The sequence below is a fragment of the Enhydra lutris genome, unplaced genomic scaffold (genome assembly GCF_002288905.1).
Source record: "Enhydra lutris kenyoni isolate GAN:26980312 unplaced genomic scaffold, ASM228890v2 scaffoldscaffold56, whole genome shotgun sequence".
NCBI classification, from domain to species: domain Eukaryota; kingdom Metazoa; phylum Chordata; class Mammalia; order Carnivora; family Mustelidae; genus Enhydra; species Enhydra lutris.
Genome location: NW_019154140.1, coordinates 2983000 through 2995185, shown reverse-complemented (window position 1 = coordinate 2995185; position 12186 = coordinate 2983000). Strand labels below are relative to the sequence as shown.

At 42.5% G+C, this 12186-nt stretch overlaps 1 protein-coding gene across 3 annotated transcripts in view; it reads right to left on the bottom strand.

Annotated features, from left to right (window-relative positions):
• LOC111157831 (transmembrane protein 117) overlaps positions 1–8212 on the bottom strand; it is a 470551-nt gene extending 462339 nt beyond the window's left edge. For 2 of the 3 annotated variants that reach the window (XM_022519505.1, XM_022519504.1), the window contains exon 1: positions 1490–1792. Coding sequence is in view for 2 of the 3 variants with exons in the window: in XM_022519504.1 (XP_022375212.1) it covers positions 1490–1554 (65 nt within the window). In the remaining variant the exon portion in view is untranslated. Of the gene's footprint in view, positions 1–1489; positions 1795–8150 lie in introns of those variants that run through there. The other variant, XM_022519503.1, reaches the window with a different exon arrangement.
• Between the last annotated feature and the right edge of the window lie 3974 nt (positions 8213–12186).

Below are 12186 nucleotides of genomic sequence, written 5' to 3'. Positions count from 1 at the left end.
CCATCCCCCTCCCCCAGCACTTACCACCTCTTTGCATACTGTACGTTAATTTGTTTAGTGTCTTTCTCCATCCTGGGGGATATAAGTTGTTATGAGGGCATAGACTCTGCTTTTTTTTTTAAGAACTTTTTTAAAAATTTTATTTATTTGTCAGAGAGAGAAAGAAAGAGAGCACAAGCAAGGGGAGAGGCAGACAGAGGGAGAAGCAGGCTCCCAGCTGAGCAAGGACCCTGGTCCTGCTGCCATCCCAGGACCCTTGGATCATAGCCTGAGCTGAGGGCAGATGCTTCACTGACTGAGCCACCCAGGCTTCCCTAGACCCAGGTTTTTTATTCACTCTCTAGAATACTTCTGGCATATAATAAGTGATCAATGCATATTTGTTAGATAAGTATCACTCATCTTCTGGCCAAAATCAATTAGGCGAAAGGCGGAAAACACACTCAATCTGGGTCAACATCAGCCTCTTTTCCGAGAGTCTAAACTTTGGGACCAAGGGAGTCAAGACAGTCTCTCTGAACAGAGGTAAACTGATATTCATTGTGAACAGAGAATAAAATAGGTAAGTTAGAGAAACTGGGAAAAAGAAGATCCTGGTAGAATTCAAGCCCCAGGGGCGCCTGGGTGGCTGAGTGGGTTAAAGCCTCTGCCTTCGGCTCAGGTCATGATCCCAGGGTCCTGGGATCAAGCCACCGCCCCCCCACCCCCCACCCCCCACCCCCCACCCCAATCAGGCTCTCTGCTCAGCAGGGAGCCTGCTTCCCCTCTCTCTCTGCCTACTTGTGATCTCTCTGTCAAATAAACAAATAAATTCTTTAAAAAAAATAAAATAAAAAAATAAGAATTCAAGCCCCAGGTTCCATTTATCCCAATTATCAAAATGAATTCTATCCTTGGTCTCTATGAAATATCCCAGTATCCTTCTAGTAAATTACTTTTCTTAGCTTAAACTAATAGTGTCTTTGTCTATTGCATGCTACCAAGGGATTCTGCACTAAACATTCTGTGGTTGAATAGGCTCAAAATAAACATCCTAAAACCAAAGTTCAAAAAAACCCCCAGAGGGTAAAAAGTTAGAGTTACCATTCTAATTTCCAGAATAAACAACAAATGTAAATATATGAAACATGGTTAAGTTACTTTAATGAAAACATGGTGTGACATGAAGGCAAACTCTTTATAATATAGGGAAAGAGCTATTTTCATGTCTTCTCTAAATAAGATTACACACACATTAATTTTAGCTCTAAAGCCATTTTTTGAAAATAGGTTTAGTGCTAATTTTATGTCATGCTAATTTTCCTTGGGCCATAGAAAAGTACACCATTGAACAGAGACTAGCGGAAGAACCTAGCTCCAACAGGGCAACGCAAATTAAGGTTGGAGGGCAAACTAAAATGCATCCTAAATTGGCCTTTAGATATAACAGAGCTCTATCTTGAAGAACAGAATTCAATAATTATCAACATTACATTTCATGGGTACTTACCAAACAAACGTTGATGGAACAGAAATTTGCCAGCTATTAGTCCTATGAGAATGGCCAGTAGCCATAGAAGCACCTTCAGAATTCTCCAGCCAACTCCTCTAGGGTATTTATTTGTTACAAATGAAAAACAGTTTCCAACAACAATAACATTGGCTTCTGTTTGGCTATGAGAAACCGGGTCCTCCGCAAATATTAAGAAGTTAAAGAAAATCACCAAGTAAGCCACAATCATGCGAGACCAGGGATGCTGGAAGTAATAACGAAAGTCTTTACCCATCCTTCAAAACTTCAATTCCGTTGTTGACCTGTAGAAGAAAAGATACATAGGGTTAGAGCAGAAAACCAAATAGTCTTTCTCCACCTATCATCAGTTCAGATTTTTTTTTAAAAGATTTTATTTATTTATTTGACAGAGAGAGAGAGAACACAAGTAGGCAGAGAGGCAGGCAGAGACAGAGAGGGAAACAGGCTTCCTGCTGAGAGAGCCCGATGTGGGGCTCAATCCCAGGACCCTGAGACCATAACCCGAGTCGAACGCAGAGGCTTAACCCACTGAGCCACCCAGGCACCCTCTATCTATTCAGATTTATAACAGCTCAAGAAAGAGGTATTTTAAAAGATGCTACCTGCACCTACTTATGGCACCAAGACAAGTGTGAGATCAAGGAAAGTAAATATTGTCCCTTTGCCGCCATCCAATCATATCTCTGACCACATGGGGATGTGGGGTAGGAGGGGAACAAAAGAACAGGGCCAGAAGGGAAATGAGAAGGCAAAACACTGTCCAAAATAGGGGTGATGACTGAGATGACCTGTAGAGGTCACCTCCGGAGGAAATGCAGAGAAAAAAAAACAACAACAATATATTTCCTCTTTTAAATAACTATTGTTAGGTTACAATCTTAATATAAAGGCACTCAAAAATGAAAGCAATGTAGGAGTAAATTGAGCTCCTATTAACATAAAATAAACATCCTCCTCTGCCCATATCCTTCTCCTCAGAGTTAGGATCCCTTGATAATCTGGTGGATATATTCTCAGACTAAGCTAAATTACTAAATCTATCCAATTCTGACATTCAGTTTTAGTGAACCCATTTGGTATTCAGACGAAGCTATTCCTCTTTGTTTGCAGCCACAAAGCTAAATAAAAGCTGAGATTTAAAAAAACAACAATAAAGGTGGTAATTGCATGTCTGCCAATTCTCTTTTCTTCTTTCTCAATTTGTTTAAAACTAGGAGGAAAGGGGAAAAAAAAAAAAAGGACGCTTACAGAGCCTACACATGTGACATCCAGGCTCTGTGTTGGATGCCTACATTAATCATTATCTCATTTTTACCATAACAACCCTCTGAAATACTACTATTATCATTCCTATCATTTCATTTTACATGGAGGGAACTGAGGCTCACACAGATTATGTAACTTGCCCAAAGTCAGCCAGCAGGAGAGCTCTGATCTGAGCCTCTTGAAGTCCCGCAGCCCAGTCAACTCCAGGAATTTCCCCTGCCTTAGAAGGCAGACCCAGGGCCCAGCCCCAGGGATGTCATCCTTTGACTGCCTTCTGCAGACATATTCCTCTCCAGGGATGATTATATTAACTCTACATTAACAGTATACTCTGTATACTTCTATAACCCAGGAAAAAAATATGTAAGTGAAACAACCCTTCACAAATCCCAAGCATTTTGGGATACTGATAAATTTCCCATTGATAAATATTCTCACTTTACACAGGGCTAAAAGCACAAAGATCCAGCCACAAGCCTGAAGTAACTCTGAGTCAATGGAAGACCTAAGAATGGGCTCCAAGGCTCCCCAGTCCCTGTCCAATAGTCTAGGGATATGAGTATCAATTAAACCCACAATCTAAGGTTAATGAAGGAAGACTTGTCTTCACTGTTTTAGAAAAGCAATGTAAATACACAAAACGATGGTCAGTGTAACTCAGCAAAACAAAGAATCACTGTGCCTTGGATTGATTTACCTTTAAGCAATTTCAGTTCCCTTGTGATCTTCATGAATACTCTGAAATACCTGTCCCCAGGGGCTGTAACTCAGCTAGCTTAGGAATGGTGACTATAGGAAGATTTTTCTTCCTAATGTGAGGTTCATCACCCAATAGAGCAGTGGTTGGTTGTCACACCAAAGACAGCAAAGTGGTAAAGAACAAAAACCGAGCATCACGCATTTTCATGATATTCATTAGGCAAGGATGCCAGAATGGGTTGTCAGTTCGGTTTCATGAAACATTTTTAGAAATATCTAAAGACCACTACCACAAGAGAATACATAGAAATCATCTCAAGGCCAATGAGTCTTGAAGCAAGAAATTCCTAGATGTCCATGAGACAGGATAGGAGCATCACTTAAGAAGTTAACAGGTTTCAGGGTGCCTGGGTAGTTAAGTGACTGACTCTTGATTTCGTCTCAGGTCAAGATCTCAGAGTGAGATGGAGCACCCCCCACCTCCCCCACCCCTATGGTGATGCTCAGTCAGCCCAGAGTCTGCTTAAGATTCTCTCTCTCCTTCTTCCTCTCCCCATGCCCCCCTCCCCACACGTACTCTTTCTCCCGAAGAAGAAGAAAATAAAGAAGTAGTAGTAGTTGTAGTAGTAGTAATAAACAGGTTTCTATGTTGCTTCTCTTACCAGTGGGGAATTCTTGCCCCATTGCCACACCACCTCCCTTCCCCCTGCCCACACACAAGCAAGGCAGCAGGATTTAGAACACTGAATTTGTAAGAGCCTGATTTTTTTTTTTAATCAATGCTTTGTGGAAGGTTAACATACACTTATTTTATTGTTGTTATTTTTAATGTTAGAATCTTGTTTTGTGGGCTACATAAAGTCCACATGCCCAAACTGAATTAGAACATTCAAAAAATTTTGGAGACAGCTGCTCCTCTTCAGTATTTATATTTTTCAAGAGAGACAACTACGGTGTTGAGCAATAATCCTGCCCTTGTACAGACCTGATTTCCCACAGGAATGTTATGAATGCTACCATCACAAATTACATGTACGCAAACAAAGTTGCTGCTTATTTAATTCACATATGCAGTAAGCAGAAGAACCAGCATTTGAATCCAAATTCATTCCTAGCCCTTGATCTCCTAATATACCACAAAGCTAGAAATGTTTCTTCCAATGAAAACTTTCCCATCAGGTTTGTAGCCTGTTCTTTATTTCTGCTAACAGATTCAGTGACTTGGATACTAGCTGAATTACTGGTCTTCCAATTTTATGCCACACATCCTGATATTTATTCTTGCTTCATATTGCCAAAACTGAAGTGATATCTTCCAGGGGGGTCCCAAATTTCAAAACCCACATTATAACTTGAATAAAACTTCTACTTATCCCCACTTTCTGATTTCATCCACAAAGTCACCCTAAGCCTGCCTAGTCATCTCGGCCTTGGGAACCAGGTATCCCAACACTGTTTCCGCCTCTGGCATTCACATGAAGCAATATGATCATTCAGTGAATCTCATGTTATAATCCAGGGCGGAGGTTGTTCAAATGGACTGTGCTACAGTGGACAAGATAGTCTGCAAACACTTTTAATTTTTTAAAATTCAATTCTGCAACCATAGCTGAGTTTTTATCTTAAGTAAATGTGATTTATCTTAGCACTTAGTATATGATAGGAAAATTATGGGTTTATGTGTGTGTTTCCTTCCCTGAGTCATAAGGTGCTCAGAGAAGAGCTGTTCACTTCCGGGTCACAGCACAGGGCCAGCCTCAAAGGGGGCAATCAATGAACATCTACTGGATGCTGTGAATGGTACACTTAGAAAGAAAAGCCTCCTCGCTGTTCAGGCGAGATGAGAAGGCAGAGCAACCTGCCATTAGCTTCCACTAACACAGGAAAGGAGAAAAGCACTGGGACCCCAAAACTGCCATGCTAACTCAGCCAGCAGCCGCAATGTGCCCCCACCTGATGACACCTCATTTTTGCACACATTCTGCATTATCACCATGATCACTGGGGCTAACATCTATGGAGTATTTACCACATATCAGACACTATGCTCATGAGCTTTACAAACTGTATTAAATTTCATAGCAGCCCAATGAAGAAAAAAAAAATACTCTTATTTTACAACTTTTGAAACTGAGACCTAGGGCGTAGTAATTTGTACCCGATAACAAAATGAGTCTTCGCCAGAGCCAGGATTCAAATCCGAGTCACGTAGCTTTAACACTCTACATCACACCTTCCCATGTAAAGACAAATTCCAAAATCTTGCCCGTTACATGTCGGTCAGAAAGTTCCTGAGAATAAAGATGCCTAATAGAAAAGACTGACTGTGCTTGAGGATGAACGAGTCTACTAATACTATTCCAGTGGACTTTGCAAACATGCCCAGAAAAAACTGGTTATGTGACTGACGACCGGACAGCTTGAGTTTTGTTCTTCTTCTCTAAGTATCAGCACAGGTCGTTGAGTTGATCTGATTGTTCTTATGCAATGCGTCACTGAGGCTCATTCTGCAATTTTCCAACTATGCCTACAGAGAGCACTGCCGCTTTGAGAGCTGGATTAATCCACCCATCCACTTTCCTCTTCTAAGTAATGACATCATTAGGTAGATGTTGCTACCAAGATCTTGGAAGCCTCTCCTTCTCCCCATTATAGCAGTGATGGAGGAAGAAGATACGGGATGGAACTTTACACACGTGCTGATAATCCACAGGCTATCAGTCACGGTTTCTAACTCTAGACGGACTAATATTTATAGTAGAGAGTAGGAATCCCACACATTTTACTACAAGTCTTGCATCCCAGCTGGTTAAAAAAGGCTCAGAATAGAGAGGAATGCAAAGGAACAAGGGGAAAGAGATCAGGCTACTAAGGTTGGGAGGATACTGAGCAAAGACAGAGGAGAGACTTTCTGGTAGACAGGGGCATCTGTAGTCCTGGGGGGCTGGCACACAGAGCCTCTGAGGTATCTTGTGAGAGGCAAGCATAATTTGGGGCCAATTCAAGGAAGAATATACAAAAGTGTTATTCTGTATTTTTTTTTTTAAGATTTTATTTATTATTTGACAGACAGAAATCACAAGCAGGCAAAGAGGCAGGCGGAGAGAGAGGAAGGGAAGCAGGCTCCCTGCTGAGCAGAGAGCCAGATGCGGGGCTTGATCCCAAGACCCTGAAATTATGACCTGAGCCGAAGGCAGAGGCTTCAACCCACTGAGCCACCCAGGCACCCCTGTTGTTCTGTGTTTTACTGAATAGAGACTAGAGAGTGAAAAGTTTCAGAACTGAAGAGTGATACAACCACCTGGAGCAGAGTTTGGGAAAAATTTCTCTGTCAGCCTAGAAAATTAAAAATTGGTATGAGGCATAATGAACACGGGGAAATTAAATTTATAGGCAACTTCAACATTTTAAGTAAAAGATAATCAGGTCCTAGATTTGGGCAACAAATGCCCTAATGAGTGCTGTAATAATTTGACTGAAGCAGAGTACCGTGCCTTCATTACTCACTTGGGCCTTTACCAGGAAAGGAAAACATTAAAGGCTTTCAGGAGGGTGAATTTCATTTCTCTCAGCAGGGACCCTGCCTCAGGCTACAGTTCTCACATAATGCCAAGTATGATCAAGATGAAGTATATCACCTACATTTTTAAAAAATTTATAGATGCATATGGGAAAGTCCTTGAGGAACGAATATGCTATGCAAAAGACACTACCACTAGCCAAGCGGGCATGCTGAATGCACAGTTCTGCTAATGTAGGTCTCAACATCTAGGAAGACCTAACCAGATACCATGAACAGATTCCTTCCACTGTGGAGCACTATCTTAAGATTAAAAAAAAAAAAGCTCTCCAAAGTTTTCAAAGCTCCTTAGTATTTATGTCTGAAAATTCACCTCTAACCCCTCTTAGTTTTATTTAAAGGGCTTTTTGAAGATGACTATGCCAAGTGTGTAGACTTTATTTCAAGCAACTTGAATCCAATTTTTTGAAAAAGAATTTTTATAATTCTTCCTGTACTTTACTTTTTGTGGGAAGCACTTTGTGACACAAACAGCTGTACTTTGGGCATTTTTTGGCTGTATTAGCACAAGACAAAGTTAAAGGCTATCTCTTCAACTATCTAATTCCAGTATAGTATTATAGACCATATGTAAAGTTCTTTGCAGTTCACAGAATACTTTTTACAATCATTTCATTTAATCCCTAGGATAATCACTTTTAATTTTTTTTTTTAAAGATTTTATTTGAGAGAGAGAATGAGCAGTGGGGAGGGGCAAAGGGAGAGAGAGAGAGAGAGAGAGAGAAGCAGACTCCCTACTCAGCAGGAAGCCTGATATGAGGCTTGATCCCAAGACCCAGAGATCCTGACCTGGTACCAAGGCAGACACTTAACCTACTGAGCCACCCAGACACTCCAGATAACTATTTTTAAAATTGAAGGTCAAAAGGGCAGACGCAGCTTTAAACTGCTGGACACTATTTCCTTAAAAGATAAATAAAGACAGCTGCCTATATTTCTATCACATTTTACCTCTTAGTGTTTTCAGTGAGTAAAATCACACCATGAGGATGATACTAGAATGATTCAAAGGAATCAGGAACATCTGTTTTTCAGAAGGCAGCCTAGAGTCGGGAGAGGAATATGGTCCAGTTCTACCTTACTGCGACTTACCAGCTCTGTGGTCCTGGGCAAAGCCCTGAGCTCTCTGAGATTCCATTTCTTCACTAGTAAAATTCCAATAAAAGTACTTCCTTCAGAGCATTGTAGTGAAGACTGGAGATGTCATTGCAAAGTGCCTGGTCACTTCCAGGTACTTCCTATTGCGAAGGCCATTTAAAATACGAGTGAGTCATTGTCATTCCCATTAAAAATGAGCGTGAAAGTAATATCAACTATACATTACATTGATTGAGTGATTTTATATGTTATTCTCAGAGTTAAGGGATTTTTACTACAACTATACACGGTAAAGGATGAATGCTGTCCTTACTTTACAAATATCGAAAATAAGGCTCAGAAAGCTTAAGCTACCTACCCAATTCATATTTAGAAAGTGATATAGTCCAGATTTGTTAAATCCATGATAACATTCATCATTCATTTGTTCAATATTTACCGATTGCTTATTTCTGCCAGGCACCGGCCTATACATGACGGTCACCAAGAGACAACACCCTTGTTTGCATCTTACTGTCTCTTTGAGGGAAAGAGACATTAAACAGGAAAAAAAAAAAAAAAGATACATAGTATTTTAGAAAATTATAAGTTGATGAAGAAAGTTAATAGGGAATGTCAGGAGGGAGGGAAGTTTGAAGAGGCCTCACTCTAAGGGGACATTTGAACAAAGACCTGGAAGTAGGGAGGGAGGCAAGCAGATATCCAGAAAACAGTGATATAGACACAGAGAATAAAAAATTGCAAAGACCTGGGCTGAGTGCATGATTAGTGCATTTAAGGAACAGCAAAGAAACTACTGTGACTGGACAGACAGAGGCAGGGGAGAAGCAAGGGAGCTCAGGTCTACAAGGGAGCATCCCATTGTGATGTGGCCTGTCAGGATCCGGCCCTAAGGCCATCGTGTGCATGAGGGCTTTCACCGGGTGCAAACATGGGAACCAAGAGAGTGGCACATGTGACTTACAGGTCAGAGGGGCCACTCTGTGTAATGGTTGGAAATGTATGAACTTCTAGATGGATTTAAATGGAAGAGCTGAGGGCTGCCTGGGGGGCTCAGGTGGTTAAGCACCTGCCCTCAGCTCACTCATGATCCTAGGGTCCTGGGATCAAGCCCCACATTGGGCTCCCTGCTCAGTGGGGAGCCTGCTTCTGCCTGTCTCCCTGCTTGTGCAATCTGTCTCTCTCTCTCTGACAAATAAATAAATAAAAATTTTAAAATAAATAAATAAGAGGAAGAGCTGACAAGAGTTATGTGATGGATTGGACGTGGACATGGCCTCACAAAAGCCAGAATGGACCTGCCATTTCCTGAGATGAACACCACTGAAGCAGACATGGACAACACAATAAAAATTAACATTTTTTCGTGCTTCGTATGGATTGGGCAAGCACTTTTCATTCAGTACCTCAATTAGTCCTTACACCAACCCTTTGGATTTACCAATGAAGAAACAGAGACTCAGAAAGGTTATAATCTGCCCAAGGTCATATAGCTGCCAACTGGCAGAAACAGTGTAAGTATCTCTGTATGACCCCAAAGTCAATACTCTTAATAACTACTACGTTCCCTACACTGAGAAGTATAAAATGCAGAATGCAGTTCCAGCGGGAAGGAAGTAGGAGCATGAGGAAGCAGTTCCATACTAAGTGATGACTTGCACCTAGTAGGCACGCAACAAATACTTGCTGATAAATGAATAAATGTAAAAAAAAAAAAAAAAGTATGGATCATGGTTCGATAACAGACCAGCTCTGGGTAAGGAAAAACAACAACAACAAATACCAATGATTCCATTCCAGTAAGAACGGCATCTGGTAATGGGATACTGAAGTCTGCAAAAGGAGAAAAGGCAGAAAGATGGAGAAACAAAATATATATTTGACTGGACCAGCCCTGAGATAAGGATAAATAAAGTCTTGCTATATTATCTTGAAATGTTAGGTGAAAAGGCAGGTATAAGGAGGTAACATATAACATTTTACATAATGTGAACGCTTAATACAGTTTTTAAAAATACAAATAACAATAATAACAGAATTAAAGTTGGAACGTCTTGCTTTTAGTCCAATACAAGAGACACACAGCCTTTTAAATAAAAAGGAACCTTTTAAGTCAATCAATGAAACCACCATAAGTGGTTTTGCATAGATACCAGGATGGTATTTGTGGTACCCTTGCTAAATTAGAAGATCGCATCCATAAATCACTTCCCAGACTTTCTCTTCACATTGTTTCAACCTTTAAGTGATTTTCTTCCTTCGTTCTTAACCTGCAGTCTTTGGGATAACAAAATACTAAACCATGCAGTTTTTTAAAATAGAGAAGCTGAAGCAAAGTTGGGTTCTCTCCCAACAAAGACATTAGTTAACTTTTCATTAAAATGGCAAAGTATTTATGAGCCCTTTCATGTTATAAAGTTGAAAAATATTCACCAATGAATTCTTTACAAATGTTCAGACCTCCTTTTCAGTGATGCCTGTTTATGATAAAGAATCTAAACACACACCAAAGAAAGTAACAATGAATGAATAAAATAAGATTCATTCGTATTTGAAATGATTTCTTAAATGGTTGGCAGTTTAAAGGAAAAAATTAATAAAACAGGTAAGTATTGCTTTCTGATCACAAGGATCATCAGATGGAGGTGGAATGGGGGTGGGGATAAATACCTGAGCCAAAATTTCAAAATCCATAATCACTTCAAAACTACTCAGATTGAGGGGGCAAAGGGTGTTAGAAAGTATGTCATGGCAAAAAAAAATCGCTACAACAAAAATGGTTTTTTACAGAGATTCTACTACTCTTTATATTCCATAAATTGGAAGAACATTTTTCTTCCTATTAGTCCTTCAATGGATTTCAAACAATATATCATTTATAACTAGGGGTAAATACATGTATTCAACACACTCTTTTTTTTGGTTCATTAGACACATAAATACTAAATAAGCATGTGATGTTTACTCTCTCTCTCTCTCTCTCTCTCACACACACACAGAGTTCCACAGAGGGTAGAATTGAATAATGGCAGCCCGAGTGTTACCACATGGGTCTAACACACTTGTGGGCCTATGGCATTTTCAAAAATAGGAATCGACAAATAGCTTCATTTAGTCACGATAAAGTCAGTAAACACTCAAGTTTTCTCTTTGGGTTTTTTGTTTTTAAGGAGAACACCCCTGAACGGCAACCTGTTAATTTAGTTAACCAACCATACGTGGGGCTTCTTACGGTGTCCCCATCCCGGGAATCAGTGAAGCGAGGAAAGTTCAAGGTCTGTCCTGGCGACGTCCCTTACCCCCTCGGAGCCCCGGAGTTTGAGGGTTCCTCACCGCGAGCCTTCCCCTTCCACCCAGCAGTCTCGACTGCCTTCGCGCAGAAGGGCGGGTGCGTCCGTCCCCCTCCGTGACACTTTACCCTGCCTCGCCGCACGCCACCCGCGGGAACCGAGGAGAGGCGCGGGGAGAATCGGGGGCCGGGGGGCCGCGGCCGCTTCCGCACCCGCGCGCGGGGACGAGGAGGCAGCGGGGAGAGCAGGGCTCCGCTGCGGCTGGACCGAGCGGCGGGGGAGGCGCGCCTAGCGCCCGGGCCCGCGTACTCACCAGATGGGGCCGCGCGGGCACGGGGTGTCTGCAACACCGGAGACCCGGGCGAGCACAGCCCTCTGCCGCGCCGGCGGCCTCGCTGGGAAGCGCGGCGAGACGGGCCGGCGGCGTCGCTGCCGCCGCTGCTGTCACCGAGCTATAAATACCGGCTCGGCCCACACTCGCCGCCGCCTACGCCGGGCGCCCTCCGCAAAGTGCGCCGGCCGCGGACCCGGCAGCCGGAGCGCAAGGGCGACGGCGCCGCGCAGGTGACCGCGATGGCTCCAGCTGTTCGGCAGCCTCCGCAGCTGGAGGCATGGCCTCCCGCCGCCCCCGCCCTCCCCGCTCCCTCCCCTCCCGCCTGCGCCGCGGGCCGACTCCAGCCCGCGGGCCGCGCGCGCCAAGCCGAGCCCGCCCCGGCCGGGCCCGCCTCTGCAGAGCCGGC